A 21,661-nucleotide genomic window follows, 5' to 3' on the forward strand; every position below is an offset into this window, starting at 1 on the left:
AGTATGATCTAAATCTACTTTAAGCTATACCGATGATGTGCCTTTGCTAAATAATTCTAAATTTGGTCACTATGTTGAACACATCTATTCAATCAAATTCGAAGAAGAGTGTATTGAATCTGCAACCACTGACATACTATTAGTTCACGACTTAAGGTGTAATACCACCATTGATTTTCCCCTATTAGTCTTTGTTAAATTGGCACTTTTAAAAAATTCTACAGTATTTACCTTTATTTCAACCAAAGAAATACTTTGCATGAATAAAGTTTAATCCTTTCCAGTGCTACAGTGAAAATTTCACACTACATTTCATTGCATATAAGAAAGTAACTATCACCGGAAGTAAACAACCCAATTTTTACACTGTTATTTACTGGTTACCTGCTTTTGTAACTATGTAACCTCAACTTTCCAAAATATTTTATAAGACCATCAAATAAAAAAAGAATGATGCTTTCAGACACCTAACATACATGTTTATGACTCAGAAAAATTTAAGTGCATTGAAATGCAGGGTTAATTTCTACAACTGTCAAATTCAAGGGAATATTTTTTTAGACCTACTTTCGTATGCAACCGGATGTGACGTACCATGATTTGGTGGTTTTACACCTAAAAGTGGAGTGCACTGTGTCTGTAATCAAGGCTAATATGACAAATAGCTTATGCGAAAAAACAGCAATTTTCTTATTATTAGAGTACTAATTGTCTAGTCCTTACCTATGGCCATTGTTATATCATAGTTCGTTGTGTTTCCGTTGTGTCGTTTGTTTTCTCTTATATTTGAGTGTGAATTCACATTACTATAAAACGTGTCACGGTACTTTTCTATCCCAAATTCATGTATTTGGTTTTGAGGTTATATTTGTTATTCCCATCGGATTTTATCTAATGCTTAGTCCGTTTCTGTGTGTGTTACATTTTAATGTTGTGTCGTTGTTCTCCTCTTATATTTAATGCGTTTCCCTCAGTTTTAGTTTGTTACCCCGATTTTGTTTTTTGTCCATAGATTTACGAGTTTTGAACAGCGGTATACTACTGTTGCCTTTATTTACCTAACCAGTATTACCAGTAACAATAATCTAAAATATTATCAGGTTTTTTATTGTATTTTAGCTTGACACCGAAAAAAATGTCTTCAGTTTAAAAATAAACCTTTAAGATCATTTTAATCTTTTCATACATTTATTTTTCAAATATGAACAACATATTTACAAAAAATAGATAGTTTTAAATTAACTTCAATTTTCGAGTTTAATTTAATTACGTTAACGCTGTCAACATGGAAATTTCTAATGCCTACCCCACTCATGTGTTAACTCTGTGTCCGTTTCGTCAGCAGTAAACAGGCGTTTACTTCAGATTTTAAAAGTTTATTTTTACTTGTACTTAAAAGTGAACGGGTGTTTACTACATATTTCACAATTGTGTGCATACGTGAACTAAAAAAAAACTGGCGTTTACTACATATTTTACCAGTGTATTTTTACGTGCACTTGAAAGTGGACGTGCGTTTACTTTTCGCGTTAACTGATTGTGAAAATTATTAAATAAACTTCGTGTACATTCGAACATCTTTTTCATTTGTTAAAACGACTTTTTTCTTAATATTTTACGTTTATGTGCTAAAAACTGTGACAATTCAAAAACACTTTCAATTCGAAATGTTAACTGTTAATGAAAAAAATATTATTTTTGGTTCATCTTAATTGCTGAGCATTGTTTGTTTATAGATCTATCAATCTGCATTAATGTTTGTTAAAAAAAAATGTCATGTAAAGGCAACTACTCATATAATGACTAATTATTTGCATCATGTTGAATTATTTGTAGATCTTGTCTTTCTGATCATTTTTGCCTTTTAAAGTGTCCAATTGTCTCATGTATCTTTTGTATTACTTTTTGATTTAATGATGTCAAGACAAAACACTTATAATTTGTACAAATTGTCATTAAAGAACAGTAATGAGTCGTCTGATGATGTCAGTCATATGAACTTTTTTTCTTGATGATCATGTTTTTTTAAAGTGTTTTCTATCTGCTAACGTTTAAATGACAGTTTTCAAAAATGAAAAAAAAGAAAATAACCAAATACATCATAAGAACAGTACCTCCGGAAAGAAGTCGTCTTACAGTTTCGATGTTATTGGACAATACGAGGAGCTCAGCACTCTAAACCTGGTTGCCAGGCAGGGTAATCGGACACAATTGTTTAAAACTAGTTACCCAAAGATGACTGAAACAAAGACATTTAAAAGCGGAAGATTTTTGTTAAAGTAAACGAAAAACAGACACCAACGATCGACGACGGACGACAGATGCCAAGTGAAAGGAAAAGCTCACATGACATTATGGTTTAGTTAGTCAGCAAATATAAGTTTATCAAACACAATAAATATAAAAGAAAACAACAGATATATCCATAGCCATAAGAAAAACACATATCTATAAACTTATCCCATTGTCCCAGTTTTTTTTCTCTTCTTCTTTTAAATATTAAATTAGAACAATGCATGTAAAAGCTTTAAACAGGATAAAAGACAGCTTTTCTTTAACAAATAATTATTTACACAAACGGTACCAACTAGAATATCTAATATATTGTCATATGAAAAAGTTATGTAGAAAATTTGACTATAATTATGCAAATGTGACAGTTTTATACAAAATAAATATGTGAAAAATATCACTCTTAACTTGAAATGTTCATTACTAACAAGTTCCAAACAAAGGTGTACAGTTACAAAAAATCAAAAGGCTATTTCGTTCCACCTTTTCAATCTAAAGGATTTATCGAGAACAAACACGATTTAAATATTTAAAGTGTTTGCTTGGTTATGTTTTTTCTTATCGAATGAAGTTCCTTTATTGATTTACTACCATGCAGTTTAAAGCAATATAACGACGTTTTCATAAGTTTTAATTCAGTCGGTTCCTTTCGAGCTAAGCGAAGGGTCTCGGTGGTTGAGCAGTCTAAGTTGTCGAAATGCTGTATCACTAGCCAGTCAACACTCATGTTGCCAGTTCAAGTCCTCTCAATTGACTAGAACTGTCAAAAGTCGGTGGTTCTCTCCGGCGACTCCGACTTTGACCGACATGAAATAGAGCAATAGTGTTGAAAGTGGTGTTAAACACCAATCAATCAAATAATACTTGACATGTATGTTACCTCATTTATGTTATTGTTGTATCGAACGGAGGTATTAAAAACATCGAATACAGTGTTAAACAACAACAGTTTTGCTTATTAAAGTGTTACTAAACAGTTATTCTTGCCAGACAACTTGTCGGACGAAGTTCTATTCACTAGAGCAATTATCTCAATCATTTTAACAAGATATAATTTTTACATCATCAATTGAAATGTCGCCTTGATAACTGGTGCCCCGTATAGCTTCAATAGTTATCTGAAATACAAATAGATGAAATAGAGGTCATAGAGAGAAGAACATCATGAATATTAATCTTCAAAAATGTTTCATTTCTGTTACACAAAAATATGCAATTAACACTAACAAACGATCGATATACTTTTAAGTTATCATTTCGAATTGTCTTATTTTGTTAGCATATGGTCGATGCGAACTATAGTTATAATGCCGACAATTAAAAAGTAATATGAATGTAATGCGATTAATTTGAATTAACATACCAAAGAACAGAAAATAAAATAAATGTGATGTAACAAATCTTACCCTTGTATTCCCCCAAAAGTCAATAAGGTTTTTGTCGAGATTTAGCATACTTAAAAGCCAGTAGACGCCTTGGTCTCCCGAAAGCGTCAACTGCAAGGCAGACATCTGGTATACATTCAAAGTTCCAATGTGCGATCCATACATGTGGTACCGGAAAGTTAGGCACATATTAGAGTCTGAATTACATATAAATAAAACTGAAATACTGAACAGTACCAAGCACTTTAACTGCCCATACTTCTCGGACACAAAAGATTTTAAAAAAAATATAAAGTACATTATGTTGGCATCTGAGGCCAAATTCAAAATGTGTCGCTGTTTATTGATTGAAATACATTATTTGATTTAGCATTTACTTCTTAAATTCAGATTTATATTTATATAAGATCCTGTCAAATGATTTTATATTAACTAATGTTTTTTTCATGTTTTTGGGGCCTTAACAATAGAGTTATTCAAATAATTATCAAACTTCTCACCTATATTTAAATCCTGTGATAACAGTCTTGCTGTTGCATTGATAGCTGCTGATGAAGCTTCCAAATAATAATAGAATGATCCTTGATAGGCACTGCATGGACCGGTGTTAGTGCTAGGTGTTTTGCCCTTCAAAATGATAAATAAATATTCAAATGATAAACATACCTATACCAATCAAAATAATTCCGATGCATATTGTAATTATAATACCCGATTGAATTTTTAAACTGACGTTGTTTCTTCTTTACACTTAAACATGTTGATGATATCAGAAGCAGCTTTTCAATGTGCACAAAATTAATACATCTGTTTTATACCCAAATTCATTGTATTTGCGAATTAAGTCGACATTTATCCGATCTTCGAAGTGCAGATTCAGAATCAAGTCTATGGAAGTCCGTCACCCATACTTTTAAATTTAGAAATTTATTCACAAGTTAGAACTAAAATTGTGCTACTTGTGATGTACATATTTTTGGATTTACACGTTTTATAATTATTATTTTTTTAAAAAAACAGAGTATATACCAATTGTCATTAGAACATTATTCTCCTACTATAGGTCAGAACCGTTTGATTATATATGACCTTATCAATATGCCGATGATTTGGTTTGGTTGCAACATTATTGAAGTTATACGCTGGTTTTTTTTACAAATTATATAAATGTGTTGTAAAAATAAGATCGTTGATTTCCATTTTTATTAAGGTGTTATTGTTACTTTTATGGATAGTCACAAGTGTAACTGAGAGGAAAATAAGTGTACACACAATCGTATTCTTCTAATGTTCATTTTATTAAGAGTATTAAAGAAATACTAGAACAGCTGTCATGGCGAGCATATCGAATACATATTTTATAAAGATATTTGTTTAACGATTGCGTATCTTCGAATGCTTAAATAGGATTGTTCCGATATCATTTTTACCTTAATTTTCATTTCGAAAGAAGATCTTGCCGAAACGGCTTTTATGACCTACTAATTAAGAAATAATTCATGGCTTCGTAAAAGAGGGACGAAAGATACCAAAGGGACAGTCAAACTCATAAATCTAAAACAAACTGACAACGCCATGACTAAAAATGAAAAAGACAAACAGAAAAACAATAGTACACATGACACAACATAGAAAACTAAAGAATAAACAACACGAACCCCACCAAAAACTAGGGGTGATCTCAGGTGCTCCGGAAGGGTAAGCAAATCCTGCTCCACATGTGGCACCCGTCGTGTTGCTTATGTGATTACAAATCCGGTAAATAGTCTATTTCGGTAGGTCACATTCATGAAAGGGAAGGGGATTGTAGTTACGACGTAAGGAACATATCCGATATCATTTGTGAAACGGTTATTCCATAACAGTCAACCAACTCGTGATGGCGTCCGTAAAATTTACGAAGGGATGATTTCAACTTCACCATTTGGAACTCTTGGTTTAATAGCTTCCTTGTAAGCAGCAACCCTCTATCAAGAAAATCATGATAGGAAATGCAAGCACGGGAATATCGTATCAATTGGGAGATATATACCCCGTATGCAGGTGCTGCTGGAATGTTGCTACTTAGAAATGGAAAGTTCACAATTGGAAAGCTGAAATCATCTCTTTTGTCGTAAAGTTTTGTTTTCAACCGACCCTCATTATCAATTTCTAGATGTAAGTCAAGATATGAAGCCGACTTAACTGTATCTGTAGTATCCTTTATCTCTAGTTCGATGGGATAGATGCGTTCTACATAGTCACCAAATTTTGAATTGTTTAGTGAAAGAACATCATCTATATAGCGGAAAGTAGAGGTAAAGGACATTGCTAACTTCTTATCTTTCTTCCTAAGAAGTTCCTGCATAAAGTCAGCCTCATAATAATAAAGAAACAAGTCGGCAAGTAGAGGGGCACAGTTTGTTCCCATTGGAATGCCGACAGTCTGTTGAAAAACACGTCTTCCGAACATAACAAATATGTTGTCAATCAAGAAATCAAGCATCTTGATAATATCAGTTTCAGAGAATTTTTTGTTTGAATCGGAGTGATTCTTTACAAAGTTGGATTTATCCCTCCCTAAGACAAGATACTTGTATCTACGTTGGCCATTCTTTTTTATGAAGCAAAGTAATACCAACTCTTTCAATTTGTCTTTTAGTTTGGAATGTGGAATGCTTGTGTAAAGAGTAGAAAAGTCGAATGTTTTAATACTGTTACAAGATGAAAGAGAGTTAGATTGTATGTACTCTAAAAGATCTTTGGAATTTTTAAGTATCCACATCTGATTCACGCCACCTCTAGAATAGGCAGTTTCACAATAACTTTGAAGCCCGTATTTGATTGCTGATAAAATAGATGTTAATAATTTAGAAAGAGGTTTCGTAGAGCACTTGGAAGACCCAGCAATATACCGTTGTTTGTAAGGACACTTATGTAGTTTCGGTATCCAATACAGTGATGGAAGATCCAGTTCTTCATCTTTGGTTGAAATTCCAAAGGAACATAGAACAGACCTATGATTATCCAGGATTTCCTCTTTGGTAAGTGTCGTGAGGGTATATGTTGAGTTTCCAAGTGAATTGTCAATACCTAATTCGTTTATCAAGAAGTTAATGTAATGTCTTTTACACACACAAACGATATGTTATTAGGGGCTTTATCAGCGGGGACAACAACATATTTGTCATGGAGGTCGGATAGGTCTTTTGCAACATTTGGGTCTTTAAAGATATACTGATTTTACCACGGGTTAACACTTTGTGCTGAATAATTTACCACGAGCGATAGTGAATGATAAAATATCGGCATAAAGGTCAAACCCGTTGCAAAATCAATAAACATTCAAGCCACTTCGAGTTACTTCTATGCTATAAGTGTGTGATAACATTTTGTGAGGGAATTCGATTTTTGCTAAACCACTGTTAATTTGAACGTACTTTATGACAATACCACCATACCAATCAGAATGATTTTTTTGCAGTCTTCCAAGAAATGATTTACTTTGTAGTCACGTATTATTTGTGAAACATTTATATTTTAAAAGGGCGAATGTTCTGTATAAAGTTAATAAGTATGTAGACTTTCAAAATTTCTATTGCCGTAATACGCAAATGAAAGATATAAAAACTATACCATTACAGAACGACATGTTTATGAAATGAAAGCAAACTTTTTGGTTGACAAATTTTTATTCGATATTGTTAAATAATGAACTTAAAGGCGCTCGAATGAATAAACACACTTTTACATTGACAAAAAAAAATGGAGCAACCATGCTTTGACTATTTACAATAACGTGTATAGATAGATTTGCATAAATTTAAATCAGTTTTACTTTTATTTGAAAAAAAAATTGTTTCTTAATGTTTCCGTGTTGTGATTAATTTCAGTTTCACATTCGTGCAATTTCCCATATAATTCTTATATTCATACGTCATCATTCATTTACATCGGAAAAAGCATATAACGTATGAGTATGTTCAGAACAGCCCAAACAATATATTAAAATTCCAACACGGATGTGTTCTAAAAGCGTTTGAAGTACGTCATATTAGAATGTGCATTTCACATGCATGAATCACGGGGTCGTAAGAAAATTTACAGCTTGAACATTTTTTTTTATAGAACTGCAATTCATATTCTTATGTATAATCTTAAATATACACTAGTTGTTATATTATATTTGATTTTAGTCTCTGATAAAGTGATGTCTTATTGGCATCTTGATCACATATTCAATTTTTACAATTTTAGAGATGGCAAAATTTAAAATACTATTATATATTAATTCCAATAAAATTAATAAGTAAATTTGCATACACTTTGTGGACAAAAATCATGCGGGTAGGAGGTAAATTTCATTTCTTATTTCTTTATATTTTCTTTTGTTATGTGTTCTTCATATGTAAAGTAACAAAAACTTTATATGAAGAGTCCTGTATACTTTCAAAACTTTTATCAAATTCTAATATCATATTTTGTTCTAATTGCTAAAAGAACCAATCATAAGAGTAAGTAGCAAATGACACATATTCTCTCTTTCAGACTACTAAATTGCCTTCGCTTCCTTGGCAATTTTTGATGTGCCCATTAAAAGAAGTTTCCAGGAAAACATTGGGACCCTGGCCTTTAAGCTTATTTGCCTTGACTACCATCAACATCATAGTGGGTAATCTCTAATGAATGGTAATTATCTAAAGAGCAAAAATGCCGACATCTATAGATTACCTAGGCTGTATTTGTCAAAACCTTTAGGCATTTTTGGTCATCAAGGCTCTTTAACTTCGTATTCTATTTGGCCTTTTTAACTTTGTTTGATTAGGGCGTTACTAATTGGTCTTTTTTAAATTAAAGGAAGTGTGGGGAGATTTTAGAAGGGCAGGCGAGCGGAATTCAAAATCTATCAATTGATTGTAATTGGCTCAAAATAAATTTATCAAAAATTGGATTAATGATTATGGTGCATCTACGTCATGGCAAAACATTACGTCATATAAATGAAAACTGTCAAGCTGTAGAATATTCCGTTACGTGAAATACTTCAAATTAGATGATCGTCTTGAACATGCATTACATATTTGCCACTAAACATTAAGCAACCATTTATGTATTCCAGCCAGTCAAGATGGCGGTTAACTACTTAGTAACGGCATGCCAACTGTAAATTTGATGATAAATATATGCAAGTTTTAAGAAAATGTTTATCGGAAAATTATAAGGATTCACCTAGTTTTTGAGTGGTTATTGATGTGTTAACTGGGTCGCAGACTCACAAACCTGATATATTTTTTTTTCAGTTTGTGAGTTGATCGCCCGTTTACACACCAACTACATCTAGATGTATCGGTTTAAAAAATGAATAGATTAATTTAGGATTAGTATGAATTGTGGATTTCCTGATTGTCATTCCTTTCCTCTGAAACTCTTATAAACATTAAATCTCCGCACTTGCTGCTCATGATTTATATGTCGCGCGAAATTAATTTTAATTAGATTGTTCCTTTGAATCCTTGGTAGCAAATGTTTTAAAACAATCTAACTTTTGCTTCATTAATTTTTAGTTATAATGATTCTTAAAATTAAATTACCAGATTTTACTGCTGATGGTAACATAATGATCGAATCAACTAGTCTAAATAACATAGTAATTGCCGTCATATGCATATTACTTACCGAATTGCGGGTCCAATCAATGTCATCAAATATATCTTGCTGAAGAAAGCAGTTTGGATCGTCTTCGATTTCAAAATCACATTTTAGACCTCCCAATTCACATTTAAGAACTAAAAACAAATATATCTTAATTTTCTATTACATTATGTGAAAATTAATAAATATTCTAAACATTAATGTCAATTTCATTATAAATTTGATACACCAGTCTTCCACCTAATAAATTATTTAAAGGAAATGACACTTAGACATTTCGTGTATATAATGTTCGAGCAGGAATCAAGTCAGATGTACCGTTGTTCGTCTATTAATGTTTTTGCATATGGTTGAAATACTATTTTTGTGTTTTGGACTGAACTAAAATGATGTGACCAATCTATGTTGTATTCAAATATCAAACTGAGCATTATGAACGGTCAATTAAGAACATGATCATGATGATAGCAAAGTAAATACTAGACCTGTAACAAGTTAACCATGGAATAGTAAAATTACGAAAAGACAACATTGTAAGGAAAACTAGAACGACATACAGAGTTTAATTAGCATAGCATGATTTCGTTTCAAATGGTTTATTTCTTTGAGATGGCTTTCAGTTATTTCACGCATTTTCTATATAGTTTATTATGTTGTGTCTATAATGTTTTTATGTGTCTGTTTACCTTTTCCTTTTTTTGCCATGGCGTTGTCAGTGTATTTCCGAATTTGAATGTCACCCTGGTATCTTTTAACCCTCTTTTTATAATAACTTTGGATAGTTTCTACGTGTTTGTCATCTATGATATCATAATCAAGAGCTAAATAGTTATACGTTAATACGTCAGACGCGTGTTTCGTCTACATAAAACTCTTAAGAGCATTGAGGACTCTAAATTCCAATAACTGTGCCAAATACGGCTAAGGTAATCTCTAGCTGGGATAAGAACATCCTTATTTTTTCGAGAAATTCAAAGTTTTGTTAACAGGAAATAAAAAAAATGACCATATAATTGACAACGAAGTGCTGACTACTGGGCTGGTGATACCCTCGGGAACGAAACGGCCACCAGTAGTGTTCTCGTTTGTTTTAATTTTGGATTTTATTGTCCTGCATGTACACTTGTATTTATACTTAAATGTCCTCCGTCTGAGACCTTGTTCGTGGTTGCAATAAATTTTGACCTCTAATATTTTCCATAAAATTAACACCAGAAAACGTGACAATATCATGTTTTCTTGAACACAAATGTCTCTTCCTTGTTATCAAGGGACGTCTAGCGTACACGAACTTAATCCTGGTATTCAAATAATTATTCTTATGTTATGTTGTCACAACAGTGTCCTTAGATGACAGTTGATCGCCCCAAACATGTTGAATCATGCCGAAGTATGTTTATGCTATTCCAAGGCAAGACCATGCAATCAAGTAGATGTGTTGGTTGCTATCTGTTATTATTCTTTTTGTTTTCTTTCCGATTTTTTTTTTCTGATCGTGCTCTTTTGGATTGTTTCACATTTTTATATCCTGTGGACTTGGATACTTCATTTTACGCTATGGTCTATGCTTACTATTGAAGGCCTTACGGTAATCTGCAAAGGTTTGCCCTTAGTTTTCAATTCATTAATAACACACTCCGACTCTCAAAAAGCTGTGAATAATTTTACAACACTTCAAAGAATTCATATTCTGAAATAATCATAGTATTAAATAGATGTGATTTCCAACGAGAAAACTCTTCACAGGAGAATACATGACACTTAAATTAACAACTATAAGTCACCGTATGGCCTCTAACAATGAGCAAAGCCCATACCATAAAGTCAGCTGTAATAGGCTTTGTCTATTTGTTTTCAAATTTACCTTCACAATTGAGTCCTGTAGATCCACTTTTGCAAGTGCAATTGTAAGCGGGACCATGAAAACTGCAACTGCCGTTATTTTTACAAGGAGAGCTGGAACACGGAGTTACTACAATTTTTTTAAAGATTGAATGAAGACGCAAATAAAAGCATAGGTACTCAATATTGCTTAAGTGTTAGCTAATATGTTAAACTTAAGTGAACTGTTCAGTTTGATCTTGTCATATCATTGTTTACCGAATGAACAAAAACAAATGATCACAATTATGGTAATTAATATGGACACTCCAATAGCAAATGATATTTATTTGGGCTTCATATGGGATATGGATATGACTCATACATATTAACACACTATAAAAGTCCCATATAAAACAATGACATTAAGCTATACTTTAATAATTGTTTTCATAAGATTCCAAATCTGGATATAGATCTAAGGCCGTGTTCACATTGACCTAAATTCGGTGTTGTGTTAGTGTAACTCACACATAAACTAAACATAATTACGTTCCCATTGATAAAACTCAATGTTAACATGTAGTTTAAATCATGTTTTGTCTACATGCAGTCGATAGTCGATGTAGGCCTTGTTTAGGTTACGTGTTCATAAAACTAGACATTAAGAAATTTAATTTTCCCATGTATATTTAAAAAAGAAACGATTTTTATATAAAATTGATACTTATAACACTTATTAATAACGTTTTTTACGGAAATATTTGTCTAAACTTGATATATTTATTTGTTATAAAAACACTTAACGTAGCATTATTAGCCCCTTATAAAGATTCATCCATCATCATTGCCGAACGAACATATGGTTCATTTAAAAAGGTCTTCCCGAATTGACTGGACGTACACAGTGACAGAAATATTTGCCACTGGTCTTTACTTAAACAACGATTCATTCATAAATGCAAAAAAAACAACATTGCTCCTCCCTTTTAAATACTCCTTGGAGAAAAAAATACCATTTGAAACAAACAGAAAATATAGAAATGTAGTGATCCTTAAATCTTTTTCTTCGTCTGTAAGTACGCTGATGCAGCCTACGTTTTTAAGGCGTAATCGAGACATCTGTAAACTACTGCAACTAATCCAAAATTACTTTCTTAAAGCAGTAACCACTTTAAACAAAAAAAGGGGGGGTGTTGTGTCAGAATTTTTTCTCGCGCGAAAGAATATATTTAGTTTTTGTTTCGATGATACCCATTCAATATTTAACACTATAATATGGGAAAACTTGGGATTCAGAATATTTGTTCATTCTAATCATCTGTATGACCCGATTTTTTTTTTAATCAAATTGTGGAAAAATCCATCCCCCCTTTTTTTTTAAAGTCAAATGGTCGTTCCCTAACTGCTAGAAAAGTTGTTCGAACATTTGAATTCGGTTCTACGTAATGAACATTTAAATGACATATAGTTTACAAGACATTAGTGTGAACAGATCTTATGTACAGGTAGCTAAACAAGGTGTATAGATGTGAACAAATTTAATGTGAAACTAGTCTACATTACATTAAAGCAAATGTAAACATGTTTACTGTACACGGCGTTTGATGTGAACACGGCTTAAGATAACAATCATCAACTTTCATGATAAAAAAAACCAAGAATACATGAAGGGTCCTGTTTTCGATATATAAGACCAATAAGACCACGAACATTTGGCTGGATGTCATTCTCTAATAATATCATTCATACACTTAACATTCAGCATTTTTCTTTCCAAAACAAATAAAAAATAGCAAGGATTTTAATTGTTAAATTTTTAAACATATTAAAAATGACATTTCAAAATATGTATTCAAATTATAGAAATTTAGAAACAAGAGGCGCGAACATCCTTAGTTCGTTTTTAATAATTGATAATGTTGACGCATTCAGAATTTGATCCTTTTGGAATTCAAGCGGTTTCTTCAATTCATATTCGTTATTTTGATTTGTATCTTCTTAATCGAATTAAAGGCTTTAATATCGGTTAATAAAACTACTGAAGTACTGAACATCGGTTGACCGCAAGTTTTGGGGGTTGTTCACAAGCACTTGTTTCGGAAAAAAATTACATCTTAATACCTAAAAGTAATTTTAAGGCACAAAGGTATATTTTACTTCTGAAACAATTTCCTGTGGGTATGATAAATAAATGTCAGGGAATTCAATCTCACCGTAATATATTTTATATTATAGTGATATACTCATTCTTTTATCAGTATACTCTGATTTCTTGTTATATATTAAATTAATATTTGTATAACAAGTTATATATAATTTCATCCATTTGTATATAATTTACGTCTACTATTCTAATGATAGTGAAGTGCAAGTGTATGGTGGACACTCTTCTGTAATATAAGTTTTTCTTACAGATTGGATTTGAGTAGGCATTCATATTTTCTGCGTTTGTTGTTAAACGTACTTGAAATATATCTTCCGCATGCGTGAACACATGTTTTCTATATTCTTGATTTATTATTGACATACATGTATATGTTTCTCACGACAAAACATGATCATATCATTTATCTATGTTCTTTTATTTTCATGAATATTTATTGAAAAGACTAATATATTTATAACAAGCGGTAAGTAATATTGTTATTGCACTCGAGAATATTCGCGTAGTTATGCAAAATACGTTCGGTCATCGGTCAAAAACGCAAGTCACGTGGATAAATTTATCTGCGGTAACATATCACCGAAAGGCATCACGGTCAACCACGGTAAAAATGGCTGCGTCAATTAATTGACTCATACACAACAACGTTTCAAGTTATTGAAGAAACTTTACATGATACTATGTGGATTCATTTTTTTCGTGGATATTAGATTTCGTGGTCTAGGTAAATTTGCATTCATTCCTTTGGAAAATTTGCCAATCGTTGAACATTTGAATTTGGGGTCCCACTGTTCCTAGAAGATCCACGAAAATTTGTACCCCAAAAAAATAAGGAATCCACATACTTTAGAATACTTTCTTACTTTGACATTGGTTTCCAGATGTCTCTGCTTTACAGGAACATGTATACGTTGAATCTTTTATACTACATGTTCCATTGTTTAAACAAGGAAAACTTGAACATGGTGTGACTGCAAAGAAATTCAAAATTATACAATTATTTTAACATTGTAAATCGAGGCTTTTCTAAAATCTTTTTGGTGATCGTGTACAGAAGATAACAATATATGCAATGGATTTAAAGTTTTGCCTTATTTGAAAGGTATGAATTACAACATCAGTATGTCAGTCAAAACCATTTTTCCCTAAACAATAATTCATTAAACTTCCACAAACGAATACTATTGATTTATTACAGTTAAAATGGCAAATTTGTATTAAATCTGATGTATTTTGCTTTTATTACTGTCGGGTTTGTTTTTTCACAAGTTGGTCTCAAAGCCTGCATTTATAATGTTAGACATAACATAAAAACTGTAGCTGTAGTAAGTCGAAACTGTATGGATAGAATCTACGCGTTACATTTTGATTGTTTGCATCAGAGAACGAGTTTATACTATAGAAATCTTAAACTTGAGAAACACAAACGCCTCCAAAACCAGCTTTAATAAAACTTCAGTTGAATTTTGCCTGTTAGAGATGTTGATACTACTCTTGGTATTTTAGGATACTTTTTACCGCACCAAATTGGTGACTAAGTGATCATGATATAATGTTTATTGGGGTCTGTTAATATGTGAAAAAATATACTTGAATACCGATTGGAAAGCTCAAAAATCATAACCTTTTGTTTGAAACGAAAACTTAATGTATGTAACAAGTTCAGATTTCTATTTCGTGTTTGTTTGTTACGAATGGTGGATTGTCCATTATGCCACTTCACTCGGGCATTCATTTGATATTTTTGTAAAGATTGTGTTGGTGTTGGTTGGTGTGGATTGTTGCGGTGATGTTTGCATGTGATTTACTTGTTTTTGTTTGTGTCTCTCTTTGATTTTTTTATGTATTAAATTTTCTTTTCCTGGCAGAATATCATGAATGTGAAAAACAATATAAACAAATTGTATAAATACCATCACAACTTGCACCTGAGAATCCAGCAGGGCAACGACAAGTGTACATTGGATAGGTGGTATTGTATATACAGGTCGCATTATTTAAACAATCTACTCCTGAACATGGTGTAACTAGAGTAAAGAATAGGTAAATGCTTACGTTAAAAATTGTCCATTTGATACCTTGATTATTTCAAAAAATACTTAGTTGACTCTTTTTTACTCTTCCGTTATTGACTGTTTGGTGTTATACTTACTTGATCTGTATGTCATCATTTTACACGTACGTATACACATGGGAAACATTATATGCTCCGGCCACTTTTCTGCCTGGTAAATCATATAATCACGAATTAATGGTGCTTCTCCGCCAAACTGAATACTAATCTGAACTTTTCGAAATGTATACCAACTGCAATTTTTTCTCATGTCCTTAGTCAGGAATCCGTTGTTCAGTGATTGTCATTAGAAAACGTGATTCATAAGTGTTTCTCGTTTATTATATAGAATGGTTTAAAAGGGTTTTACACTAGTCATTTTTGGGCCCTTTATACAATGTTATAACTTTTTGTTCGGTGTTAGCAAATGCTCCGTGTTGAAGGCCGAAGTTTGACCTATACCGGTTTACTTTTTACACATTGTGACTTGTATTGAGAGTTGTCTCATTGGCACTCATACCACATCTCCTTGTATCTATCTAGATCTCAATTTGTCACAAAGCTGTAATTTGACATATATAATCCGGCAATGATAACCCATTACATACTATCACTTGATCGGCGTATAACTGTGACATTGAAAACACTCCGGGTAAAAAATAATGCCTTGCATTTTTTGTTAGGAAAAAGAATGAACAAAAATGTCGAACGCCAAGGTTAATTTAAAAGTCCATAAAAACTTACATCAAACGTTATACAATATAAATCACCGTATCGATAAAAAAAAATGTCATATTCGTCACATGGTTAAAACAAATTCGAGAAAAGAATCTGGTTGGTTAGACCGGGTTTTATAACTAACTGAACCTCCCGCTTTTATGGTAGTTGTTCATAGTTTTTACATACTGCCAAATCTTGTTGAGCAACCAAACAAACGTCTTTGGTTAATGTGATACACAGCAGCTAAAACTCTGTAATAATACTTAACTAATATGTAAAACCATTGACTAAGGGTTCAAACATAAATGATGACAAATACCCCAACATAAATGTTATTGTAAATATTAAGAATATGTATAATTTATAAAATCATAAAGTGCACTTTCGGCGTTTATCACTCAAAATGATTAGGATGTTGATTAATTTTGTTATAAGGACAGCAATTACAATGTATCATATTAATTAAAAAAATAAGTGTGTACTAAATGGTAAGTCTATTGATAAATATTTAAACTCATAACAACTTTGATCTGGCTACTTACTGCTGCAAAGACTTCCAGTGAAACCATTCGGACAAGCACATCTGGTTATACCATCTTTGGCATAGCATGTTCCACTGTTTTCACACTTACTGTTTTCACACCGTATATCTGATAATACATACTTTAAAATCACACAAGACGTAAAAAATTTAAGAAAACAACGAAAATTAAAACAATTTCAATAATAAAGTATAAATTTATGAAAAGTATGACAGTTATAAAATTTGGAAAATTCATAAATAATAGTTATAAATGAATATTAAAATGAGTATTACAACAGATAGAGATATGTTCAAAACAGTTTAGAATATATTTCATGTAGGGTAGAACTGTCAGATAATATGTCACATTCGGGAGTAGAACAAAATTGATTAAACATAGATTAGAGGACTTCACTGTTATCTTAAGATCTTAGACGGTATCGGTAAATCAATTCGTATTGGTGACCGCAAATTTAACGTAGTGTCGATTTTAGTCGTTCTTCTTAATAAATCTATTTGAACAGTGTTTATGTTGGGACCACATCCGTGTTAACGAATGGCGCATAGTGTTAACATATTTGAGTGTAACTTAATAATTTATAAACATGAACGCCATCCGTTAAGTCTTGCTGTGCTGTCTGCCGACATAAATAGACAACATTTTGTGAAAATACATCCTACAGGGCATGTATGTGTTTTAAGGACAGAATTATCCAAATAAATAGTGTGAGAATTAAATATTAAAAGGCAAACAATTATCCCAATATAGAACAGTGAAATATTTTCAACATTTGGAAAGTTCAAACTATTTCGGAAGTCAGATAAATGAAATCATTAACTTATAAGAACATACCTTTATCTGAAAGCGTTGTTATTGCAATTAGCGCTGATGCCATTCCAATCCACAAAATGATGGAAATGATTGATATGATTTTCCACTTCAACACAGTCTTGTCTGTATTCTCATGAATAACTTTGGGGAGTTTGACATCATCTTCATGCTTTTTAGTTTCAGTTTTGTCTGATTTTTTGTTCGTATCTGCATTTGACTTGACCTTTTGTCTGTCGTCCCAGTCAAGATACTCATTGTGGTTTGGGGGATTCAATTTCTCGTTGGGAGTTGTTGCTTTCACATCTACCTCCTCGTATTCTTGTTGGTTTTCGTCGCTTGTGTCAACTGTTCTAGGAGGTCCAATGGTCGTATTCTCGTAATCAGGTTTCTTTTTTGTGAATTTCACTTTCAAACGAATGTCTTTTAGGTTAACAGCCATTTTTCATTATTCTGTATTTCGTTTTTATATTTTTATATTTTTCTACCCATTATAACTTCCTTGTATTGATGTCGTATTATATAATACTAGAATAACGGTTAACTCCCAACATAAAACCTCCTTCATATCTATGGTATTTAAATTTAACTATGCTTTGGTGCGTTAAGCATGTAATCTATGTATTCACATATATCTAAAATCTTTTTTTCATTCATTTGTTTAGATTTTAATTAACCCTAAATGTCTTTTTTTGTGGTGTTTGAAGATATTCATGTAAAGATAAACGAGTGCAAATTTTTAAAATGCTTCATGACTTTACCTTGTTTATTTCTTAGTTTAACAAAATTATAAATTATTTCGGCATGACAATAGACAAAAAAAAGACAATGATGCTATATTTAGAATATAATTTCCACCCTGTTTATTGCAACAATTATGAACACGACGTAATTTATAAAATTAATCTTTTCGCCAGGTGTTCATCAAACAATTTGAATTCGTCTCATGCCATTTTTTTTTTATATTAGAAAAAAACCATACAACACAATATGTTTTAATTCTGTTTAATGGTAGCGTATGTGTAGTGCTCAACACATATATTCAGGATAATAAATATCGTATCGTATAGTACCAGTGTTGTACTAGAAATGTGTAACATTGATTTAACGTTCATTTCAAAGCGTCAATGAATAGGATCCTATCGATAAAAATTTAGGAAGCGCTATAATGGAAGTATAATAGTTATGCAGAAAACTCATTTGATGTTGTAGATTTAGGTAAGGGTTAGGATAGTGTTAGGGTTAGTAGTTAGTGTTAAACCCTAACCTTTTAATTAAACATTTTGAAATTGGTGTTTCCTGCTTATTTTATTTCGGAATACCTTTTAGAAAAAGTACATAAAAATATACAGTTACAAGTCTTACTCTTCCCGTAAAATAAATGACACATACTCTTCACACCAAAATCTGAAGAATACTATTAAAACAAAAACAAGAATCAAACTATTCAATACAAAATCAGACCCATATACTATTTAAGGTGGTATGGGTGTCTTCCTCCATCTTGGATTGTAAAAAACAGAGAACCAAAGGTCCAGATTTTTTATAAAGTTAGCAAAATTTGATGCAGGAATGCAGATATTTAATGTGAATTTTTATTTAAAAGAACTAATTTATAAGAATATAACTTATAAATATTGATATTTTTGCAAATGATGATTATTTTTGGTTGTTTTTAAAAATAAATTAAATTGGCATTTTAAGGGGAGGTACCTCTAAAACAGTGCATTTTCTGAAGGATTCTACATAGAATTTTCCTATTTTGTATTTAAGCCGGAAAAAACGTACGGTGACCCTATCTTTTCTTTTGATATTCTCAAGGCATTGTCTGAAAGCTATCTTTTCCTTAAGTATTTAACAATTCTATCATTTTGATTAGTTTCTAATCACAAAATTGTGTTTTTTCCTGTATAATCCATACAAAATTTGTCATTTTGTCACGCCCTGTAGCTTGAGAAAATCCGCGGTGACCTATCATTTTTATAACATTTTTCAACATATATCAATAGATACTACATTTTGGCAAAGTATGAACAAATTCTATCATTTTTATTTTAGACTCCCATACCACCTTAAAGCAAACCAGAAACAAACTGTTCACCCAACAATCAGGAACATACTGTTCACACAACAATCAGGAACATACTGTTCACACAACAATCAGGAACATACTGTTCACACAACAATCAGGAACATCCTGTTCACACAACAATCAGGAACATACTGTTCACCCAACAATCAGGAACAAACTGTTCACACAACAATCAGGAACATACTGTTCACACAACAATCAGGAACATACTGTTCACACAACAATCAGGAACAAACTGTTCACACAACAATCAGGAACGTATTGTTCACACAACAATCAGGAACATACTGTTCACACAACAATTAGGAATATACTGTACACACGACAATCAGGAACATACTGTTCACACAACAATCAGGAACATACTGTTCACACAACAATCAGGAACATACTGTGCACACAACAATCAGGAACATACTGTTCACCCAACAATCAGGAATATATTGTTCACCCAACAATCAGGAACAAACTGTTCACACAACAATCAGGAACATACTGTTCACACAACAATCAGGAACATACTGTTCACACAACAATCAGGAACATACTGTTCACACAACAATCAAGGACAAACTGTTCACACAACAATCAGGAACATACTGTACACAACAATCAGGAACATACTGTGCACACAACAATCAGCAACATACTGTTCACACAACAATCAGGAACATACTGTTCACACAACAATCAGGAACATACTGTTTAAACCAAAACAAAATCTGAAGAAAACTGTTGAAAAAAACTGATGCATACAGTTCAAAACACAATCAGAGGCAAAGTGTTTAACAAAGTGAGTTGGAAGCAATTTGTGCAAACCCAAAACAAGAGGAAATCTGTCCAAATGATAACCAGACTGGTCAAAACACAATCAGAACCATACTGATCAAAACTTTTAAAGTAAAAAGAAAAAAACACTAGTAACATGACATTTATACCATACGAATCATCTGCTCCTGACAATAAAATTGAGAATTGACATGGGGAATGTGTCAAAGATACAACAACCCGACCATAGAAAACACAACAGCAGAAGGTCACCAACAGGTATTTAATGCAGCGAGAAATTCCAGCACCCGGAGGCGTCCTTCAGCTGGCCCCTAAACAAATATATACTAATTTCAAAATTGTACACAAGAAACTAAAATTAAAATAATACAAGACTAACAACGGCCAGAGGCTCCTGACTTGGGACAGGGGCAAAAATGCGGCGGAGTTAAACATGTTTATGAGATTTTAAACCTCCCCCTATACCTCTAGCCAATGTAGAAAAGTAAACGCATAACAATACGCACATTTAAAATTCAGTTTAAGAGAAGTCCGAGTCTGATGTCAGAAGATGTAATCAAAGAAAATAAACAAAATGACAAGAATTCATAAAATACTACTACTACTAGTAGTTAAGTGACATGCCATCTCCAGATTAAACTGATTGATACATTTTTGATGCAAAATTGTCAACTATAAGTGCATTTGGAAATAGAAAAGAAAAATCACAAAAAATACCGAACTCCGAGGTAAATCAAACACAGGAAGTCCCCTATCAAAAGGCAAAAACAAAAGCTTAAACACACCAAACGAATGAATAACAACTGTAATATACATGAATTGACACAGACATTTACACACATAGAAAATGGTGGACCAAACCTGGTTTCAGAGCTCTCACAAGTATGACAGTTGAATAAAACTCAACTATATTGACAAAGATGTGTGAACAAAACAAACAGACATGCTTTATTAAAAAAGTCTGAAAAGGGGTACAACAGTCAACATTGCGTTATAATCTTAAACGTTTTAAAACAAATAATTCTAACCTTGAAACACAAAGGACACAGATACAAAGAACATAAGCACAAATGAAAGACAAAAATACAAAAATGTACCATAGCACAATAACGGGATGTTCAACTAACGGTCCACGTCAAATTGATACCATAAATAATACACTAAGCAGTATTTGATAAAAAGTAATATTAAAAAAACTAAACATGTTATTTAGATGATAAACAGCGTACGAGTATAAAGAGGTTTTGATTTGGCGAAAATAAGCAACTCAATATACATATCACCTCATCGCGTTGAATTGAGCAAAGCATTTTAGGATAATAAATTTCCACAATAATTTGTTTCTTTTATAAGTCAATA

General features: G+C 32.0%; 1 protein-coding gene across 1 annotated transcript; it reads right to left on the reverse strand.

Moving 5' to 3' along the window:
• Positions 1-1,086: 1,086 nt before the first annotated feature.
• On the reverse strand, positions 1,087-18,014 carry LOC139499064 (neurogenic locus notch homolog protein 1-like). Its single transcript, XM_071287731.1, has 9 exons — positions 17,446-18,014; positions 16,612-16,719; positions 15,210-15,323; positions 14,160-14,267; positions 11,173-11,280; positions 9,333-9,442; positions 4,178-4,304; positions 3,699-3,874; positions 1,087-3,410 (listed from the first exon to the last, which is right to left on the reverse strand). The coding sequence occupies exons 1-9, from the start codon at positions 17,861-17,863 to the stop codon at positions 3,333-3,335; spliced, it is 1,347 nt and encodes a 448-aa protein (XP_071143832.1). The 5' UTR covers positions 17,864-18,014; the 3' UTR covers positions 1,087-3,332.
• Positions 18,015-21,661: the final 3,647 nt, after the last annotated feature.

This window comes from Mytilus edulis, chromosome 12 (genome assembly GCF_963676685.1).
Source record: "Mytilus edulis chromosome 12, xbMytEdul2.2, whole genome shotgun sequence".
Taxonomy (NCBI): Eukaryota; Metazoa; Mollusca; class Bivalvia; order Mytilida; family Mytilidae; genus Mytilus; species Mytilus edulis.

What these genes read in the sequence shown, in the direction of transcription:
- LOC139499064 (XM_071287731.1), bottom strand. Translation starts at nt 17,863, where the DNA reads ATGGCTGTTAACCTAAAAGACATTCGTTTGAAAGTGAAATTCACAAAA. An exon ending in AACAACGCTTTCAGATAAAG is followed by an intron (nt 16,720 to 17,445) that starts GTATGTTCTTAT and finishes ATGTATTATCAG; the next exon opens with ATATACGGTGTGAAAACAGT. An exon ending in CTCAGGTGCAAGTTGTGATG is followed by an intron (nt 14,268 to 15,209) that starts GTATTTATACAA and finishes ATTTCTTTGCAG; the next exon opens with TCACACCATGTTCAAGTTTT.